The sequence below is a fragment of the Propithecus coquereli genome, unplaced genomic scaffold (assembly GCF_000956105.1).
Source record: "Propithecus coquereli isolate 6110/MARCELLA unplaced genomic scaffold, Pcoq_1.0 Scaffold62, whole genome shotgun sequence".
In the NCBI taxonomy this organism is placed as follows: Eukaryota; Metazoa; Chordata; class Mammalia; order Primates; family Indriidae; genus Propithecus; species Propithecus coquereli.
In genome coordinates, this window is record NW_012152174.1 from 1698476 (window position 1) to 1721345 (window position 22870).

Consider the following 22870-nt stretch of genomic DNA (forward strand, 5'->3'; position numbering starts at 1 on the left):
AAATGTCAGGCAGGTTTGTTTGTTTCCAGAAAAATTGAGAAGGGTTACTTCAGTATATATGAATTAACATTTGCAGTGTTCTTCATTTTGGTAATAAATATTCTAAGGAAATTTTATTACATACTTTGAAGAACACAAGCATTCATTTATTCTGGAAATAGCCATGTGAAGGCTAGGGTTAAAGAAATACTGTAAACAAAGTGAAAAGGCAAATAATGGAAATGTCAGTAGCATATATAAGAGTGTTAATATTGCTACTATGGAAGGATTGCCTACAAATCAATTGAAAACAAGACAATCAAATAGCAGAGTAGTCAGAAGATGTGAATAGTCCCATCACAAAGTAAGTTCAAGTGGCTAATGAACAGCTGTGAAAAGATGCTTAAACGTCACTAGCCATTGGGGAAATGTAATGTTATCAGGCTGGCAAAAACTTTATAATTTGATGACATGCAGTTTTGTTGAGGCTGTGGAAGTAAGAAGCGTTGCCTACCCTGCTTTAAGGATAAATGATACATTTGTGGAGGACAGTTTGGCATTGTCTGCCAATAGTAAAAAGCCTATGCCCTCTGTGCCTATAATTCTAGAAATATATCCTACAGAAATATTTACTTACGGCACACGAATATAAATTCATATTTTACGATACTCACTGAAACACTCTATATAAGAGATTCTAAAAGTATACAACTTAAATGTTCATTATTGGTAATTATTAAATAAATTATTAAATCAGTAGTGCGTACCTCTTAAAAATAATAAGATACTGGGAATAGGGGAAATATAGTAGCCAGAGCACTCGTTTCCCTCCTAACTCCCTGCGTTGAGTGATTGAACAAATAAAACAAGAGTGGTCCTGGATTCTACATGAAAGGGGACCAAAAAGTAAGTAAGTAAATAAATAAATAAATATGTGGGTAGGTAGCTGGGAAGAAAAGAAGGAAGAATGGTGCTGGAAGGGAATCTCAGGAGGGTCTGGGGCCATGAGAAAAAAAATCTCGGTTCTTATTTGCAAGAGAAAGGAGTGGATAAGAATTCCGAATAAAATGAGAATAGAGTGAAAGTTTTTAAAATTAAGTATTTATCAGAAGCCAGAACAAACCTTATGTTAAGAAAATAGAGAAATAATGAGGTAATCATCATTGCAATGATCGATATGGTTGGGGTGCTTTTTGTCATCATTATTATTTAACTTTGTTTTGGAAGCTCCACTAATGCAAGTAGAAAAATAAAATGAGTGGTATAAATACTACACTAGAAAGGAATAAATTAAATATTAGGTTATTGAGTATGAAATGTCCAATTTCCTTAAGTACTAAGTTTGACAGCTGCTATCTCTTGACATTTCACTTTGACACTTATTGTTTCATTTTTATTGTGAAGGTACATCCTCAGTCTTTCAAATGCACATTTGGCTTGTGATTATCTTTCAAATTTTTTTCAGAGCAATTTTTGTGAAACCATGGATAAATCAAAAATGTGTGCTATTTTTGAACATTGAGTTCCATCATGGAACCAATGCAGCGCATACAGCTCAAAATATCAATGAAGTGTTAGAGAAGGATGTGGCTAGTGAATGCACAGTATGTGGCTGGTTTGAGAAGTTCCTTTCTGGTGATTTCAATCTTGAAAATGAGCCATGTGGGCGACTTGAGACTGAGGGGGATAATGATGAGCTGAAAACTGTAGTGGAAGCGAATCCATCTCAACCTAGGTGTGAATTAGCAGCAAGATTTGACATTACTGTTCCAACAATATTGGACCATGTGAAACAAATGGTCAAGGTAAAGAAGCTCGATAGATGGGTTCCACATGAATTAAATGAGCATCAGAAGAGAAATCGTCTCAAAGCTTGCCTTACTTTGCTGTCATGACATAAAGGCGAACCATTTCTACATTGTGTTGTTATATGTGATGAAAAATGGATTCTTTTTGACAATCCGCAAGTATTCGGCACAGTGGTTGGATACAGATGAAGTGCCTGTCAAAGTCTAAAACCAAATATTCATCCAAAAAAGCTAATGGTGTCTGGTGGTCCAGCACTGGTATTATCCACCACAGCTTCATGAAACCTGGTCAGTCAATTACAGTGGATATCTGCTGCAACCAGTTGGATGAAATGATCAAGATGCTTGCCATTTAAATAGCCAAAATTGGTCAATAGAGACAGGCCAGTCCTCTTGCACGACAGTGCTCAACCACATGTTGCACAAACAATGTTGACCAAACTACAAAGGCGAACTCAGAAACTCTCTGTCAGCCACCATATTCACCAGACCTTGCGCCAACTGACTACCACTTCTTCCTGTCTTTGGACCACTCCTTGCAGGGAAAAATATTCAATTCTCAACAAACTGTGGAAAATGCCGTTGATGATTTCATCGCCACTGGCTCTCCAGGCTTCTTTGCCGCTGCCATCAACAAGCTACTATTAAGATGGCAAAACTGTGTCCACAGTTTAGGCACATACTTTTATTAATTGTACTGCTTCTTGTTTGAGATATAATAAACTAAACTTTTGATTCAAAATAGGACATTTTATATTTAATGACCTATAATTGTTATTTGCAAATGATATGGTTGTTTGCCTAGAAGAGCCCTAGACAATGAGCCAAAAAATATTTAAACCAGTAAGAGGATTTAGTAAGGTAGCTGGAGTTAAGATACATGCAAAAATTAGTCGCTTTTCTGTAGTAGCACTAACTATCAGTTAAAAATGGAAGTGGGGGTAGGAGGACCTGTTTACAATAACAGGAAAGTTTAAAATAACTAGAGAATACCCACGTGAAGAAAAAGATAAAATTGCTGAACAACATAAAATATTACCTTAAAAATGGAGAAGCCTGGATGAGAGGACTTTAATATCCTGAAATTATTATGTAACTACAATTCCAAATGTGATCTTAGTAAATTTTTTAGAACCCGGAAAAATAATTCTAAAGTTTATAATGAAAGAATTTCTAAAAACATTTATGAAAGAAAGCATAATGAGTGGGCATTTACCTTAACATTTATTAAAATTTACTCTAAAGATGTTGGAAAAATCACCATATAATAGTAGCATAGGAATAGGTGTAGGCAAATAGTACAGAATAGAGACTAGAAAAAGGTACAAGAATATTTGGACTCTTTATGTGACAAGTTACATTACAAATTTCAGGGAAAATGGTAAATTATTCAATAAATTATATAGGTCAACTAGTGACATATTTGAAAGATGAGAAATTAAATTAGACCCCTACCTCACATATTAAGAAAAATTACAGATGGATTAAGTATGTAAATGTGAAAAATAAATGTACAATTAATAGAAGAAAATATCAGACAATAGAGACCTTCTTAAATAAGAATGAAAACTCAAAAACAGTAAAAGGGGGGAAAGTTGGGATTTACTGCAGAAAATTTTAAATCATTCATCCCACAAAAGATAAACTAAGAAAAAATATTTACACATAAAAGGGAAAAGGTTAATATCTCTAAAATATAAGAATTCCTACAAATTAATAAGAAAAAGACAACCTATGTTTCGTTTTGTGGTGTTCCATTTAAAGATGGAGTCTCACCGTGTTGCCCAGGCTGGAGTGCAATGGCTAATCACAGGAGCAACTATAGCACACTACAGCCTGAAATTCTTGGGCTCAAGTGATCCTCCTGCTTCAGCCTCCCAAGTAGTTAGGACTATAGGCACACCTGGCTAACCTTATGTTTTTAAATGGGCAGAGGATGTAATCAGGCAGTTCATTAAAAATATGCAAATGACCAATAAAACACGTATAAATGACTGGTAAATAATTTAGGAAAACTCACAAGCCACTCTTTCTCGCCTGTGTGAGATTGTTAGTCTCCACCTCTGTTAATGGTTTGGTTATTTATTACTCTTTTATTTGTTCGGCGTGTGTCTGGTCACTTAGTATAGTGGCACCCACCCTTCCATAGGCATATAAGCAAAGGTTGGAAAACTGTACATCAGGTTGTTAATAGAGATTACTTCTGGGATATGGGGGTTGTTGGGGTAAAGGTTACTTTCACCTCTATATTGCCATAATTTTTTACAGTTATATGGATGATAGTGTTTCATATAGTTTATCTATTCCCTAGTTGATGGACATTTAAGTTATTTGTAATTTTTCAGTTAAAAACAACTTTGATAAATATACTTATTCATATCTTATAAACAAATGTACAAGAGTTTCTCTAGGTCAAGAATTAGCAATCTCTTTCTCTCTCTTTTTTTTTTTTTTTTTTTCCCTAGACAGGATCTTGTTCTTTCACCCCAGCTAGAGTGCAGTGGCATGATGATAGCTCACTGCAACCTCAAATTCCCAGGCTCCAGCAATCCTCAGCCTCCTGAGTAGCTGGGACTACAGGTGTGCACCACCATGCTGAGTTGAACAATCTTTCTTAAAGGGACACATAGCAAACTTTTTAGGCTTTGTGGACCATATGGTCTCTGTCATAGCTGTTCAACTCTGCCTCTTAACAAGAAAGACAACATAGACAACGTTTGGACAAATAGGCATGGCTATGTTTCAGTAAAACTTAATTTATAAAACAGATGGCTAGCAAGCCCTGATTTGCCAACTTCTGCTCTAGGGTATATACCTAAAAGCATAATTTCTGGCCATAAGGTATGAGTGTTTTGAACTAGTGTTTGCCAAACTGCTCTCAAAGTGATCTTTTCAGTTCAATTTCTACTAGTAGTATGTGAGAATTCCTTTTCCTGTATGTCTTTTCTAGCACTTGTGAGTCAGACTTTATAATTAACAATTGGGGGCAATGAAGCATTTTGTCATCTTAGTTTACATTTCCCTGAATAATACTGAAGTTGACTAATATATTTATTAAACTTTTGGGTTTTCTTTCTGTTAACTTGTTCACATCCTTTGCCCATTTTCTTTTTTTTTTTTGAGACAGAGTCTCACTCTGTTGCCCTGGCTAGAATGATGCCCATTTTCTTTTGTGTTAAATGTCTTATTCTTACATATTTGAGAGATGTTTTAATATCTTTTTGGTACAATCCTTTGTAGATAACATACATCACAGCTCCTCCCCACCAAATCTGTTATCTATTTTACCTTCATCATAATAAAAATTAGCTTTTGTGATAAAGTTAAATTAACTATATTGCCAGATTTGTGCTTTCTGTGACCTATTTATACATTTTTTTCCTATTCTGAAGTCATAAAGGTAACCTGCTGTTATTTCTGTTGTTTTAAAGTTTTATTATATTTTTACAATTAGGTCTTTAATTCATCTTGAATTTGCTATTATGTGTGTTGTGGAGGTAAAACTCTAACTTTTCGTATGTATATATACACACATACACGTGATTTTATATGTGTGTAAATATAGTTATATATAGACATACATATTCCTATATGTATGTTAATTATATTTTTCTTTATAATTTATTGAATACTACACTAGTTTCCCATTGATTAGTAATGTCATCTCTGTTATATACTCTGAGCATTTCTGGACTGTATTCCGTTAGTCCATTTTAGTTTTTCTGTGCCTGCACTGATACCCCATTTTTTTGATTTGCTGTGGTTTTATAATTCTTGGTACCTGGTCGGGTGAGCCCTCCTTATTTTTGTTTTTAAAAATGTAGTTGTATTCTTCTTCATTACTCCTCCATTTGAAATTTAATATCAGCTTATTTAATTCAAAGGAAAGCTTTATTGGCTTTTAATTAGAATTACATTGAATTTATACTTTAAGGAGAAGTCATATCTTTATAATATTGAGCCTTCTTGGTTAAAAGGATGGACTCTGGAGCCAGACCGCCTGGTTCAAATCCCAGACCTGTCACTTACCAGCGCGGTGATCTTGAGCAAACTCTCTGCCTTAGTTTTCTTGTCAGTAAATACACATAATGATAAACTGTAAAATGTGAGGATCTATTCATTTAGGTTTTATTTTATGTCCTTCAATAAAGTTTTGTAATATTCTCCGTAAAGGTCTTACACATCTTTTTTTTAAGATTTATTCCTAGATATGTTATGGTTTTTGTTGCTATTGGAAATAGGAATTTCTTTAATTGTATTGCTAAATTACATTTAAGTAGTAAGTATACAGCAGTCTCCCTGAAATTTTATTAAATTGTATGTAGTTTAAGAATCTATACGTTGTCATATTATTTGCAAATAATGACAATCTGTTTATCCTTTCCAGTCCTTCTAGCTTTTTTTCTTTTATTGCATCGTGTAAGAACTGTAATACATCTTTGAATGGAAGCAACGATAATGGTCCTCTTTTTCTTGTCTTGACTTTAAAGGAAATCCCTTTTTTTTTTTTTTTTTTGAGACAGAGTCTCACTGTGTTTCCCTGGCTAGAGTGCCGTGGCGTCATCCTAGCTCACAGCAACCTCAAACTTCTGGGCTCAAGCAATCCTTCTGCCTCAGCCTCCCGAGTAGCTGGGACTACAGGCATGCGCCACCATGCCCGGCTAATTTTTTCTATATATTTTTAGTTGTCCAATTAATTTCTTTCTATTTTTAGTAGAGACGGGGTCTCGCTCTTGCTCAGGCTGGTCTCAAACTCCTGAGCTCAAGCAATCCTCCCGCCTCGGCCTCCCAGAGTGCTAGGATTACAGGCATGAACCACTGCGCCCAGCCAAGGAAATCCTTTTAAAATTTCATAATTATGTTTTTACTCAATGTTTTTGATAGATACCCTTTATCAAGTTAAGGAATTTACCTTCTATTCTAATTTGTTGAGCATTATCCTGAATCTGTTTTACTATTATAATTTTTGAAATCACTTTTTCTAAAATCATACCAACTCTGTACTCCTAAATAATTTAGTGTGTGTTACTAGACATAATTTCATAAATATTCAAGATTTATGAAAAGAGTAAGAAATATTTACCAGTTGAGCATCTCTAATCTGAAAGTCTGAAATGCTACATGAGCAGTTCCTTTGAATGTCATGTTAATGCTTAAGTTTCAATTTTTGGAGCATTTCGGATTTGGGATTTTCAGACTAGGGAAGAGATTTAGGAATACTCAACTTGTACTGGCTTTTTCCATTTTCATGTTGAGAAACAGAAGCACAAGGAATATCCTCTCAGAAGTCATCCATCTCAGTGGACCTCAAGATGTAGACGTGACTTCAGGATTTAGTGAGATATTGGCGATACAGAAATGTAATTTCATGGAGTGGAATATTAGATATAATTTCCTATTTTCAACTTCGAAATATTTTAAACTTTATTGATGAAGGGGAGCTGATTATCTAGAGACCAATTATATAGAAAGGCAGGGAACATCAAATTTAGAAAGTCAGTAACTGTGTGCAGTTCGCTTGTTTCTCTAAAGCCAGGAAATACTTATCATCTGGTTTTAGAAGTGATCGCTCATCATTTAGAAAGCTACCAAAAGTACAAACATTTCTTTGTCAGCCTGTTTTTATCATGTGGATTGGACATGGTAAGATTTGTTAATTAGAAAATATTATTTACGTTAAGTTTGCTACTTTCACAATCATGGTAGAGAATCAGCATAGTTACAGTGTTAAAAAGAAAAAAAAGGTGGACATAGTGGCTCATACCTGTAGACTCATCTACTCAGGAGGCTGAGGCAGGAGGATCCTTTGAGCCCAGGAGTTCAAGGATGTTGTGAGCTATGTTCATGCCACTGTACTCCATCCTGGGTGACAGAATGAGAACCCATCTCTTAAAAAAAAGAAAAGAAAGGAAGTCAGGAAGAAAGATAAATTTGGGGGGAGTGAAGTGGCGAGCACAACTTCTTTTGAGTGTTTTGTTTGTCATAACGTTGAATAATAGAGCAGCAATAAACATTTTTACTGTGGTAGTAAGAAAAGCATGAGGGCGTTCTATTTATCCAAAACTATTAATAGATGTGATCGAAGGGTAAGTTTTTTATGTAAGTTTTATAACTATATATATATGTGTAAAGCTAATTACTATAATACTTGTATTATTTATCTATTGGGGGATATATGCTTAGAAATCTTGTATTGATGGAGCATGTAGCCAAAAAAAGTTTGGAAACTACTCCATCTAGCTTCTAATGCTTTTTTTCCCCATTGAAACAATTACTTTTATGATACAACTTTTTATACCTATCAACTATAGAATTATTATAGAAAATGGTACAACATTGTCAGTACTTGTTTTTAAAACTCATATATTTGATCTGTCATAAAGCTAATTTTTAAAAATAATTTTGGCCGGGCACGGTGGCTCATGCCTGTAATCCTAGCACTCTGGGAGGCTAAGGCGGAGGGATCACTTGAGGTCAAGAGTTCAAGACCAGCCCGAGCAAGAGCAAGACCCTATCTCTACCAAAAAGAGAAAAAAATTAGCCAGACATGATGGCACGTGCATGTAGTCCCAGCTACATGGAAAGCTAAGGGCAGGAGGATCGCTTAAGCCCAGGAGTTTGAGGTTGCAGTGAGCTATGATGACACCACTGCACTCTAGACGGTGGGTAAGAAAGCGAGACCCTATCTCCATTAATAATAATAATTTCAGCTTGCAGGGTCTTTATACAAAGTGATTTGGTTTTTCCCACTTCCACTAGTATTCATAAAAATTAAAACAATCTACCTTAAAAAAAAAAAAAAACACTTTTTCCACATTGTTTTGATTCCCTGTAGTTCAATCTATAGTTACTGTTTTATGTCTTCTTAATGGTCCGGCATAGTGGGAAAGCAAAAGCTCTGTCATCATTGTGATCCTAGTGTTGGAAATAAAAATAATGTTTAGCTGCAATAGGTGTTTGGAAAGACTGAAAAATTCTACTGTGTTGTAACAGGAGTGACTTTGGGGAGGGTTAGTCTTACTGTTTAAACCCTTATTAATAAAACAAATCAGATGTTCTTTCCCTTTACAGGTAGGTACACTATGTTTGTATAAACCTATTATATTATTGTCTAGAGTAATATAAAAGATTAAATTCTCATATACTTTTTACTTTGTTGAAATATTTTTGAGAATAACTGAAATACCAATTTTCACAACATATGCAGCATACAGTTTGATATATGGCTTATATTTCTACAATTTTACTAAACAGATCTAGCTGTTGCGTGAAGTTAGATGTGTGAAAAAAATGAACTGACCCCAATTTGTCATTAATGTGTGAATATATTTACGTATGTAGCTTCTTAAATAAGGATAGCTTGGCATAATCCTGAGCTGTTAAGTGGTAGCCATAGTATGATTATTTACACTAATGTTGTTAATGAAAACGTATTTAATTTGGTTTTGTATTTTATTTTAGCGAAGAATAGCCAGAATTCAACAAATAGAGAAGGACATACTTAGAATACGACAGCTTTTACAGTCTCAAGCAACAGAAGCAGAGGTTAGTAAATTGCCTTTTTATTTGTGAGTATGAAAATAGATAGTTATTCTAAGAAAAATGTATTATTAATGTGACATCATTGAAATGTAGATGTTCTTCTAGAGAATTTAGATACTTTATAACATTTTTCATGAAAATAAATTGTCAAAAGCCTTGACTTTTTGATTTTCATTGTAACTTTTAGGCAGTTAAAATTTATAGAGCCATAAATATAGCTACCTTATTTCAGCTGTCAGTTTACAGATAATCAGGTAGCTAACTTAATTTGGCTAATATCAACCAGTAAGTAAACTTTTTCCTTATATGCAATCCATAGTAATAATTGATCATACACATTTACCTGTCCTTACTCCACCAAGCCCATTAAAATGACAGTAAAAGAATAAAATGAAAAAGGCACAAAGACGGGGGGAAGTGACAAGAGTAAAATCTGGGGGAGCTGGAAAGCAGGTAAACAAATGGTAACTATTCTAGCTTATCATAGAGAGTTGACCCCTAAGTCAGCAACAGGAAAAGTCCTGCAGCAACCCAGTATACACTGTGGAATCCCAAAAGATCTCAGAACTGGCTACACTAGGTACCTCTGAATGTGAGGATAAAAAAGGATTAAAAGCAGGAGGATGTTTGAAAACCTGATAAAGAGCAGATGGAACCTTCAGAACCTTTCTCCATAGCTGGGTGACTGCTCCTTTCCAATCCCGTCAAAAGATGAGAGATTTTTTCCTCTGGAAACAAAAGGTCTTTGGTTAAATTAGGGTAAGCCTAATTTAATTAAAAGTAGAAGTGTACAAAAAAGTGATTTAAGTGAAAATTTACTTACTGAATGCTGAAACCCCCACCGGCATCCAGGCTTATAATCTCTAGGCAAGTTTCTAGAAGGAACTTCTCTAAGAAATGTGACTAACCCAAGAAAAGTGCCCTAAAGATACTTACATTGGAGGATTCACCAACAAAACAGCCCAGCTAGATCATCCTGTAGGGTAACTATAGTTGACAAACTCCCTTCCTCAGGCATGTAGCTTCATTTAACTTATAGATAGCCCACTCTTAAATATGAGTAGACACCAACAGCCACCAGATATTTTAAGAAAGTTTCTAATAAGAAAGATTATGGAAATAGATAATTTATTTCTTTTTGTAGGAAGAAAACTTCAAAAAATAAAATTAACATTAATATTCCCAATAAGAAAAGGTAATGCATCCATAAAGCAAGAAAATGATGACATTCAAAAGGAACAGACAGCACTTTGGGAGATTGAGGTGGGAGGATCACTTGAGGTAATCCAGACCAGCCTGGGCAATGTAACATGACTCCATCTCTGCAAAAAAAAATTTTAATTATCTGGGCATGGTGGCACAGACCTGTAGTCCCAGCTACTCAAGAGATTGAGGTAGGAGGATCACTTGAGCCCAGGAGTTTGAGGCCGCAGTGAGCTATGATTGTGCCACTGCACTCCAGCCTGGGCAACAGAGTGAGACCCTGTCTCAAAAAAAAAAGAAAAACAGTTCTTAGGAGTTAAATGTGATAGGAGTAATGAAAAACTCAAAGAAAGGTTAGAAGATAAATTTCTCAGAAAGTAGAACAAATAGACAATGAGATGGAAAATAGAAAAGAAAATAAGAATCGTTCTAGGAAGGTTTAATATCCAAATAAAAGGAGTTCTTGAAAGAGAATGGAGAAACTAGAGAGAGAAAATCATCATAGAAGTAAATTAAAATTTCTCAAAACCAAGGGGCATAGTTTTCCAAAATAAAATGGTCTCTCCAATATCTAACACCACGGACGAAAATAATCCTATACAAAGACACCTAATGATGAAATTTCAGATCACTGGGGTTAAAGAGAGAATTCTAAAACCTTCTACAGAAGAGAACACAAAACACAAAGGAACACAAATACAAATGCCTTTACGTTTATAAATAGCAACACTGGAAGCTGGAAAGTAGAGTAGCATTTTCTTAAAACTTTTGAAAGAAAATTATTTCCAGCTATGTTTTGACACCAATCCTTTGAAACCACTGAGTGTCCCACAGTTCAGTTCAATTCTGATTCTAACCACCTGGAGTTAGTGTAGACTCCACAAGTAAAGGGCAAAGTCATTCATAAAGCTGTCCACTTCAAATGCCAGCCACAAATTTTGGTTATCCCCAAGCCACCATATTTGCCCAGTGGGTTACAAATATGGGGCTTCCTACAATTCCCCCAGGTTCAATAATTCACTAGAATGACTCATGAAACTCACCGAAAGTTTTACACTTATGATTACAGTTTTATTATAAGGATACAGAGCAGGAATGACAAAATGAAGAGACATGTGGGCAAGGTCTAGGGAAGGGAGTAGGGAGTGCAGATTCCGTGCTCTCTTCTTGTGGCACGTCACTCGCCCAGCACACCACTGCATTCCCCAACCAGAAGGCTCAGCTGAGCTTCAGCATCTGTAGTTTTTATTCAGATTTCGCTCTATAGGTATGACTGATTAAATAATTTAATTTAAATATAAATTAACTGAATTTCTATTCTCCTTCCCTTCTTGGAGGTCAATCTGGCCCAAAGTTCCAACCCTCTAATCATGGGCTAATGAGCACCCATCCTGAAGCTATCTAGCAGTCCACCAGGAGTTGCCTTATTAGCGTAACAGACATCTCTGTCACACAAGAAATTCCAAGGGTTTTTGAAGCTCTGTCAGGTACAAAAGAACAAAGACCAAATATATTTTTTATTACACCACTAGCCTATAGATTTATCTCTGAATTTGAGAGTAGAATAAAGATATTTTAGACAGGTAGAGTCTTAAAAATATTTTTCTCATGCACACTTTTCTGGAAGCTATTAAAGGATATACTCAAATGAAATGAAAATGTAAAGCAAGAAAAATGAAGATTTGGGATCCAAGACACAGGGGATATGATGGGGGGTTGGGGGAGGAAGGAGAGAATCCCCAGAATGAAGATGAAGGGAGATCCTGAGGTAAATAGTAGAGAAAGCAATCAGTCCATATTGCAACTGTTGAGAAGATTCCAGGAGAAATAAGTCCAAGAAGATGAAATCACTAGAATACCTGCTGTTTCTGAATGTATTGAAAGGAAATTTACACAGTGGAGAAGAAACTGAGGATAAGTCCTAAGTACACAGAAAACCAAATAAACAAAACAATAAAGATAACCTTTAACACCATGGACAAGAAGTTGTTTTAAGGAAAACAATCATAGTATATCACCTGCCAGCCATGATTAGAATTTAATAGTGAAAGTAATGTAAATAGTGAAAAATTTATCTTACAATAGAAACTGAAATAAAGCATTAAACTATAATAAAAAATGCAGAACTAGCAATGCAGGAAGGTTATTTAGAAATAGGGAGCTAAGTACCAAAAAAAAAAAAAATCAGCTAAAAGAGATTAAAAAGAAAGAGTTCTTTTAAAGAACATTTTCATCTAGGCCTGACTTTTTAAATATCTTAGGAACTTTGGCTTTAGTATATCTGAATTCAAAATGTATAGAAACATATATTCACTAAGTAGACAGTTTAAATACAATGTGATAGTCATAATCCTAAAAGCAGTTTAACTAATGTCTGTCTTAAATTAACACAAACCAAATATTTGCAACATTAAGGAGTAAGTATCTGTTTTGCAATGGACTCTGAAGGGCCAAAAAAACACAGTTATCTTTTTACTCCTTTTTCGGTTTTGTTGGCACTGTGATATGTAGCATTCCACTTATTATGACCTCCTTGGCTTTTCAGTGTAGTTTTTCTCTGTCTTTTTTTTATCCTTGACCAAACTTACTATAGTTTATTTTTAAAATTGTTTTCAAATAAGCAGCATTTCGTTTTTAATTGAGTAGCACTACATTTTATATTTTCTCTCTGGATGTTTTCTACCTTGAGTTTTGCTGCTGCTGTTTCTTTTCCCCCCATCTTTCTTATGTTCTGATCATTACTGTTTTGCTGCATCTAACAGGCTTTGATATTTCTAAATCCATATTCACACTTATTTTTTCTAGTTGATTGAATCTTTTATTTGAATAAAATAGCCCTCTATTTAATGCTCTGTACCTTGAATTTCATTTTGTTTGCTGTTAATATTGCTACACTGGCTTTTTTTTTCCTTATCATTTGCCCAGTATATCATTTTCTCTGTTTTTATTTCCCAATTTTAGCAACTTTCTGGCCTTTGGAAATTCCAAAAAAATTGTGATTTGTTAATGGTAGTCCTCATTTTCCAACACTGTTACAACTTTCTTTCAGGTTGGAGACTTATATGTATTTTTTGTATCTGTTCAAAACTTTTTATTCATATCATTGGATTTAGGGCAGACTGTCTGCCATTGTGATCCAATCTCTTCTTGCTTCCTTTTGTTATAAAAATGGTTATATCAGTCATAGCCTGAAATATTGGCATGTAGTCTAATAGTTTAGTAAATGTAAATTAAAGGAAGGTGGCATGTCACATTTAAGAAAGAACTAAAACACTTCTATTTTGCTATTTGAGTTTTATTCCATTATTATCATTCTTCTGATATAAATTAGAGGGAGAAGCTAGAAGATACAGATAACTAGATATTGGACACTAGCAAATTAGTTTGTAAAGCGGTAGAGATAAGGAAAGGAAAGGTTTCTGCTGAATAATTTCTCCATCATGAAGAACATTGCTTATAGCATTGTCTTTGTCCTACCTGCGTTAATTCTGGGTTAGGGTCTAGATGCTGGACATGATTCAAATATTTAACTATTACACATGATTCATAACTCAGAAGTTACACAGAGGTATATGAAGCAGCCAGTACTATGACCTCCTTGTGTGTCCTTCCAGACATAGTTTATTTATTGCCAAGCAAATACATTAGGAGGGAGGGGAGCTATGAGGACAATGCACCATGGCCTTAAAATCTCTAAAAAATAGCCAGGGAAAAATACTTATTAAAGTTGTACGCACAGTACTTTTACAATTCATTGATAACAAGAAATATAACCCAGTTTCAAAATGGGCAAACAGTTGAAATAGGCATTTCGTCAAGGAAGATATAGAAATGGCTAATAAGCCACATGAAAATATGCTCACTCATTAGTGATTAATTAGGGAAATGCAAATCAAAACCACAGTGAGACATTGCTTCACATCCATTACTATGGCTATAATCATAAAGACAGGCCAGGTGCAGTGGCTCTTTGGGAAGGCCGAGGCTGGAGGATCACTTGAGTTCAGGAGTTTGAGACCAGCCCGAGCAAGAGTGAGACCCTGTCGTTACAAAAAATAGAAAAATTAGCCAGGCATGGTGGTGTGTGCCTGTAGTCCCAGCTGCTCAGGAGGCTGAGGCAGGAGGACTGCTTGAGCCCAGGAATTTGAGGTTGCAGTGAGCTATGATGATGTCACTGCACTCTAGCCCAGGCAACAGAATGAGACCCTGTCTCAAAAAAAAAAAAAAAAATTGTAAAGACAGTAATAATCATCAGTGAGGATATGGAGAAGCAGGAGCCCTCATTGCTGGTAGACTATAAAATGGTGCAGCCACTTGAAAAACAGTGAGCAATTCCTAAAAATATTAAACATAGTTACCATGTGACCCAGTAATCCCACTCCTAGGTATCTAGCCAAAAGAAGTGAAAACATGTCTACACAAAGACTTGAACTTGAATCTTCATAGCAGCATTATTCATAGTAGCCCAAAAGTAGAAACAGTGCAAATGTGTATCAACCGGTGAATGAATAAACAAAACGTGTTATATCCTTGCAATGGAATTCTATTCAGCAATAAAATGTAACAAGTTACTGATACATATGATAGCATGGATCAACCTCAAAAAACATGCTCAGTAACATAAACCAGACACATAAGTCCATTCGTATGAAATGTCCAGAAAAGGCAAATTTCTGAAGACAAAAAGTAGATCAGTGGTTGCCTAGGGCTGTGAGTGGAAATGAGGATTAACTATAAATGGGCAGGGGGAGTCTTATTAGAATGATTAAAATGTTCTAAAACTGGATTATGACTATCCTTGATAAATCTACAAAAAATCATTTAATTGTGTAGTTAAGATGGATAGATTTTTATGGTATTTAAATACCTCAACAACAATAAAATTTTTTAAAAAGTCCTACTGCCTAGAGTAGAAGACCTTAGGGAAGTTGTCCAACTATGGAAGTGAGGAAACTTGTTAGAATTATTCTTTCATAGGAATCAACAACAACCTCTTTTGTCTTCAGTATATCAGCATATAGTGCAGGCAGGCTTGTAGTCTAGAAGCAATGAAAGAATAAAGGGAAGTAATTAGGAAAGGAAGGAGGAAAGAAAATACAGGTAGCAAGTGTTAAATAGTTTGGGCTCTGGAGTCAGACTGCCTGGGTTGTAATTCCAGCTCTGACTCTGCCATTTACTAAGCATGTGACTGAAAGACAGTTACTTATGTTCTCTGTGCTTCAGTCTCTTTATAAAATGGGGATAATTATAGTACCTAGGGTTCATAGGGTTGGTATGATAATTAAATAAATCAATAGGTGCTAATGATTAGTGCATAGTAAACATTAGATTTTTTAAAAATTTTATCATATCATCATCACCATCATCACTTTTTTGGTTTTTTCCCCATCTTTCTGGCCTTCATAGCTCATCTTCTTTTATCCAGACATTAATTGTAGCATTCCTTAAGGCTTGTTTATCTTTTCTCTGTATCCTCTCTTCCTAAGACAATCTCATTTATGCTTAGGGCTTCAGTTACCAAATATATGCTAATGGCTCTCAAATTTGTTTTTCTAGCCCTAAGCTCCAGAAATCCATATGCCCACTCTGTATCTCCACTTAGATATGTCAAAGGCACTTTGAATCCAACGTATCCAAAACTTAATGATCCTCCTAAGCCTTCCTTACCACCCTTCATCCTCCTTCAGTATTACCTATCTCTGTGAATGGCACCATCATTATTGCATTGTATGAACTGAAGAACATAGGAACATACTTGACACCAGACCTGTTCCTCCACTCCCCGTATCCATTCTGTCACCAAACCCTATCAGATTTACCTCTGCATCTCCACTTCTTTTATTTCTATTACTGCTTTCCTAGTGCAGAATATCATGATCTCACATTTATATTAATACATTAGGCTCCTAACTGGTCTCCTCTATGATTCCTGCCTACTTAGGTCATTTAAAATTTAACTTAGAAAATCAGTTTATGTTCAGCTTTTCTCGTTAATATATTAGTATTAATTATGTGGGGGCAGTAGTGTGGTGGCCTCACTATAACTTAGAAAAGGTAAGAATGCCATCTGAGAATCACACTAAAATTCGACAAAACCAGTAAGATTTCTTTTTTACCATCTTCTTTTTGTTCTGCTTTCCCCCTTATTTTTGGTGCTTTAGCCACACCGTGATTCTTTGACATACTAGAAAAAGCCATGCTCCCTCCCATCCCAGGTCCTTTGCATATGACCTCTTGACCCAGAACATTCATCATCTACCCCTCCCCCTTTTCCTAGCTAACTATTTATTCTTCATGTCTCCATTCAAATAGCACTTCCTAAGAGATCTCTTCCCCAGACCTCCAGACCATAATCACATCCCTCTGTTATATATACTCATAGCACCTTTATACCCTTCTTTCATAGCACTTGTCAAAATTTTTACTTAGTTATTATTTCTCTCATTGTTTGATAGTGTCCCTGACTAGATGGTAAGCTCCAAAAGAGCATAGAACAACATCTAGCTTTGCTAGCACTGCATTCCCCAGCACCTAGTGCAATGAACTAATGTAGTAGATCATCAGTAATTATTTTTTCTTTAACTACATTGACATCTTCACTTACGTTAGTGTCATATCTTTGTGGTCTTAGTGGGCTTCGATTCGTTTTGTTTCTAGGTTGACTTTGTATATTTCTATTCTTGTTGATTTTGTTGAATTTTATGGTGTGTGATTTTCAGGTGCTACTATTTTTTTCTTCCATTTCTGAATTATTGAGTGCTACTTCACTTTTGCCTGCATATAACTAATAATTAGTTTATTAATGGAAATGTTGCATATAAATTAATTTTTAAGTCACATTTTAAAATGGTCTAGGAGAGCTTAATGTTTAAAAAAATTCCATTGGGAATTATTTTATCCTATAATTATCAACTATCATGTCAAATTTTTAGAATATCACTTTCCTAGAGCAAGCACATAGGTGTTTCTATAAAAGATACTGGGAAATTATTTTATTTCTTTTATTTTGCAGTGGCATTTTTACAAAGTGACTGCTTTACTAGATATAATCTATCTTGAAATAACACTGCTTTTACTGGATATAATCTGTCATTTTAATTTCATGTAACAGATGGTGGCTGCATTAGAAAATGCTTTTGGTTTTATTCATATCAGAATCTAAGAGCTTATCATTTGGTTTCACCTAACTTTTATTAGTAGAAGATGTATATATATTTTATGTATAAATATGCCTACACATAAGGTATTTGTAAGCTTAGGTAGTAGTTTAACTGTTGTATTTGCAGCTCCATTAAATGTCAGAATCATGTGACCTTGCGGAATAGGCAATTATTTGTTCTAGTTGGGTTATATTCCTGATAGTGATGTGAGCGCAGCTGGTAGAGGATGACATTCCTGTGAGTCTCAGAAAATCCTTTGTCTTGTGCAGCTCTAAATGCTCAAGGGACACACTTCACTTTCCTCTTACCGAGACAGCCTCCTGCTAACCACGCCAGAGGTTATGAAGTGTGACATGCAGTTCCATGCCTGTGTCAGTCTGTATAATTGATGCATTCACATCTTTAAAACAAAAAAGAAAAGAGCTGTGGGCTAAGAAAGCTTATATCATTTTTGCATGTAATGATTTTAACTCCATATTAACAGAGGTCATCTCAAAGCAAGCACGAAGCCAGCTCACATGAAGCTGAGCGGCAGAATGAAGGTCAAGGAGTGGCAGAAATCAACATGGCAACTTCCGGAAGTGGTCAGGTAAATGAATTATTATATTGCATTTTTAATTAATTAATTAAATATTCTTAAAAGAATATGGAATGGGATGGTTCTCTGAATGATCTATAAATCTTATCTGTCTCTTTAGTCCTAAATGCGTATCTCCAGAAGCATTCAGTACCAAAATGCTACCATTTTTCTTTATTACATATAACAATAATGTTGTCAAAAATTTAGGTGTATTTTTATAGCTCTAGATTGTTTTTGTTTTAATCTAGAATGACTAGTGTGAGTAGTTTTTTTGAGAAATAAATGTAAACTGTATTTTGGTTATATGTGATTTGACCTAGTTATTATTGCTTGCATTGAATAGGTTTGTTTTTTGACTAAAGCATTCAGTACAAAGACATTTTTATGTTTTTTAAAATTATCATAGGACTTTGTTAGAATTCTTATTTTCTGTTGTATTTCAAGATTATGTAAATCTAAAAATCCAAATCTTATTGAAAAAAATGATTCTCACAGAAATGCTCACAGAAAGTAAAGAGACATAGCCTAATCATGTTTAACTATTACCACATCATTTTAGCAAAATTATGGAAGTCAGCTTATTGGTGTTTTTTAAATATAGAACCATTATCTTGTTATGCTACTATGCTATGCTAATTGTCTATTAGATTTTAATTGAAATACAGGCTATTATTATGATAGAATTTTTCTTTGGGGTGTTCTGTAGTCTCCAGATTTTCTTCAATGAATATTTTTATGTTGTAAAATGAATGATTTTTTAAAAATATAATTTCACCAAATTGGTCTTAAGATAATTTTCCTACTGTTCATACGAAAAATTTCTTTAGTCTCTAGGTTATTTTTGATAGTACTATTTATAAAAAAGAATATGCTTCTATTAGTTCATTAAAATTTTGAGCTTAAAATGTCTCATACTTTATTTTACTAAACAAATACTTCATTCAGTGTTACTGGTTAACCATTATCCTGGAAAACTCTTAGTCGTAAATTAGGACAAAGGCAATTATATTTAAATGGCACATTTATTTCTCTGTTGTTTAGAGAATTATATGGGAAGTTTATGTAGTTCCTATACATATGTCAAAGAAAAGTTCAGCTTTATATGACAGTAAAAAAAGATTATTTGCATCAAAATAGACCTACCCTTCTACCTTTAGTGCTTTGGGTTGTATTCCAATTATTGTATACTTTGAAGACCTTACCTATCCAACAAGCTGGCTGTAATAAATGAATCCATATCAGACTTACTACATCAAAATAAATTCTAAGATAAGATTTAATGTCAAAATGAAAATTATTAAAAATATAAAAAGATTAGAAGAAAATGTGGGTAGAATGTTTATAATCCTGAGGTGAGTGGGAAAACAATAAGGAAAGGATGAGTAGGTTTCACATAACAAATGTGTGCCAGAATATCATGGCAAGATTACAAAACAAACAAAAACCAGGATCATATTATTTGCAAACATTTATGACAAGCAAAAAGTTAAAATTCAAGATATGTGAAGAGTATTTACAAATCAACTATTAAAAAATGAGCAAAGGACGTGAACAGGAAATAAAAGGAAAAATTAAAATGACTTGTAAGCATATGGAAAGATCATCAACTTTACTAATAATGACATATAAATATAAATTACAACCAAAATGAGATGGGGGGCATGGGTTGGCAAAGATCAGTGACACTATTAGTAATGGTAAGTACACAGACATTTTCATATATTGCTTTTACTTGTATGAAATGGAATAACCTTTCTGGAGAGCAATTTTATAAAATGTTATCTAACTTTATAATGTGCCTGCTGCGTGACTAGAGCAACATCTAACTAAGATTTTCTGCTAATGAGATAATCTGTCAAGGGTGGTCAGATGTGTTTGAAGAGATTCATCATATTATTAATAAGATCAAAAAATCAGAAATAGGCCGGGCGCGGTAACTCACACCTGTGATCCTAGCACTCTGGGAGGCCGAGGTGGGTGGATCGTTTGAGCTCAGGAGTTCAAGACCAGCCTGAGCAAGAGCGAGACCCCGCCTCTACTAAAAAAAAATTAGAAAGAAATTAATCGGACAACTAAAAATATATATAGAAAAAATTAGCCAGGCATGGTGGCGCATGCCTGTAGTCCCAGCTACTCGGGAGGCTGAGGCAGAAGGATCACCTGAGCCTAGGAGTTTGAGGTTGCTGTGAGCTAGGCTGACGCCACGGCACTCACTCTAGCCCAACACAGTGAGACTCTGTCTAAAAAAAAAAAAAAAAAAAACCAGAAATAACCTAAATGTATGTTAATAAGTAACTGGTTAAATGTTAAATTATTAGTCAGCTGCAGATAAATTAAGTGGCTCTGAAGTCAGCAAACCTGGGAAATCCCACTCACCAACTAACCAGCTTAGTAATAAATTCTGAACTTTAGTGTTTCCTCTTTAGTAAAATAAGATGATGATAAAACCTACCTCATAGAATAGTTGAGAGAATTAAATGCAAGAAATACTCAACATAGTCCCTGGCACATAGTAAATGTTTAGTAAGCACAACAGTTATTGTTGTTGTTAACTGTTTTTTAATTAACAAATATTTATTATGTGCCAGATATTGTGTTGAACTCTGAAATTGAGAATTGAAGAGGACAGTCCCTCACCTCATGTAACTTACATAATGCATCCATGCAAATGTTGAAAACAATACATTACATCTGTTTATGTAAAGATCTAACCTTTGTTTTAGCCTTCAGCCTTGCCTTTTCTAGTGTATCTTCCACATTGTAATCAGAATGATCCCTCTAAAACACAAATCTGATCTTAACTACTTACTTGTTTAAACCTTTCAATGGCTACTCACTGCCCGTAGAATAGAATCCAGATTCTTCGTGTTGCTTACTCTTCCAGCAGTATCTCACACTATTTGCCCCATTTCTCACCATTCCCTCAGCTTCAACTTCTTCAGTTCCTTGAGTATGTCCAGGCCTTCCACATGGCTTTCCCTTTCCATAGAAATCTCTTCTGCTTCAGTTCTTCACTTGTATTTTACTCATCCTTCCCCTCAGTTTAAATGTCACTTGGATGTCACTGGGTGTTTTCCTTGTCCCCCTCTCATTGGAATAAATACTCTCAGATACTCTGTACTTTTGCTCTCACAGCACTTAGCACAATTTATTGTTGGTTAATGGTCTGCATTCCTTGTTTAAAGTTTTTAAAGCTGTACTTGCTCACCGTTAAACCCCAAACAACTAGTATATAGTACCTGGCAGAGAGTGTTTATCTTGAATATTAATAAATATTATTAATTTAGAAAAATAATCAGAGCTTTTTTAATTTTAAAAAAGTATGTATGATCTCATTATACATATCTATACGTGTACATCTGCATAGAGAAATGTCTGGGAGAATATTCTTCAAAATGTTACCAATAGTTATTCCTAAGTGTTGGGATTTTTGTGGTTTTTACTTTCTTATTTATACTTCTATATATTGTTTGAATTTTTTGTAATGAAAATGTATTATTCTTATAACTTAACACAGCTATATCACCATTTTCATTTTGGGAAAATTGAAGAAAGTACTACCTTTATTTCCATTGCTTGGTAGTTTGGATTGTCTTACTCGAGTCCTAATAGATCGTGTTATTTATTTCAGTGTAAGGATGGCAGAATAGAAGATCTCTTGAAAATAATAAATCAGGGCCCAGTATTCATTCACCCTTCAAGTAATAAATTCTGATAGTGCTGTGGATTCAGTGTTAAACATAACAAGCATGTTTATTTAGCAGTGTCAGTTATAGACTTGCTCTCCAAATTGTTTGTGTGGCTCTATTACTGCTAATACTATTTATTTGGTTACTTTCAATCACTGTTTTAAAACAGCACAGCTACTTCCAGATCCTAATGTAGATGTACAATCTGTGTCTGTGGGACTGTGATTTGTTATGCCAAGATTCCTTTAACCTATCTTAATAGGGTCAGTACATATGACAACCTCCTGGAATTTATTAGTTTGTTTTGTTTTATTATTTGCTCCAAAGACAAAAACCATTGATACTAATCGGAAATGAAAATCTTTTTGATTTTTCTCAGAATCACAGTAGCGTGCTCCACCAAAGCTCCTGTCGTGGTGCACTTATCTCTACCACCATGAGGGATTTGATTCTACCCCTTCTCTCATCTGGTTTTCTGCCCACATCCACTCTTGCAGAATGATCTTTACAAAGAGTAAATCATTCTCTTTGTAAAATCTTTTATTGGCTTCCCTTGATTCTTAGAATGATGATAACCTTTTATTGTGAGCTATATAATCCAATTCCTACATATCTTGTCAGCCTTATGTCACATCTTGCTCTCACTAGTTCAGCCACACTGGCCTTCTATCATTACCTCATACTTACCAGGCCTCCTCTTTCTGCAGCCTGTGCACATCTATACCTGTTCCGTGTAGTGCTCTTCTCTTCCCATTTTCCTCAGTTAACACCAATTCATGTGTGTCTGAACTTAAGCATCAGTTTCTCAGGCTCAAATAGATCAAATCTCACTATTATAAGCATCATAGCATGTTCCTCTCCTTTGAAGACTATTACATTTTCAGTTTTACATTTATTTGTGTGATTCTT

At 34.7% G+C, this 22870-nt stretch overlaps 1 protein-coding gene across 1 annotated transcript in view; it reads left to right on the forward strand.

Annotated features, from left to right (window-relative positions):
* Positions 1 to 22870, forward strand: part of APC (adenomatous polyposis coli) — a 130751-nt gene that overhangs the window by 70288 nt on the left and 37593 nt on the right. The window contains exons 7-8 of the mRNA XM_012659545.1: positions 9249 to 9332; positions 18177 to 18281. Coding sequence (XP_012514999.1) covers positions 9249 to 9332; positions 18177 to 18281 — 189 coding nt within the window. The remainder of the gene's footprint in view (positions 1 to 9248; positions 9333 to 18176; positions 18282 to 22870) is intronic.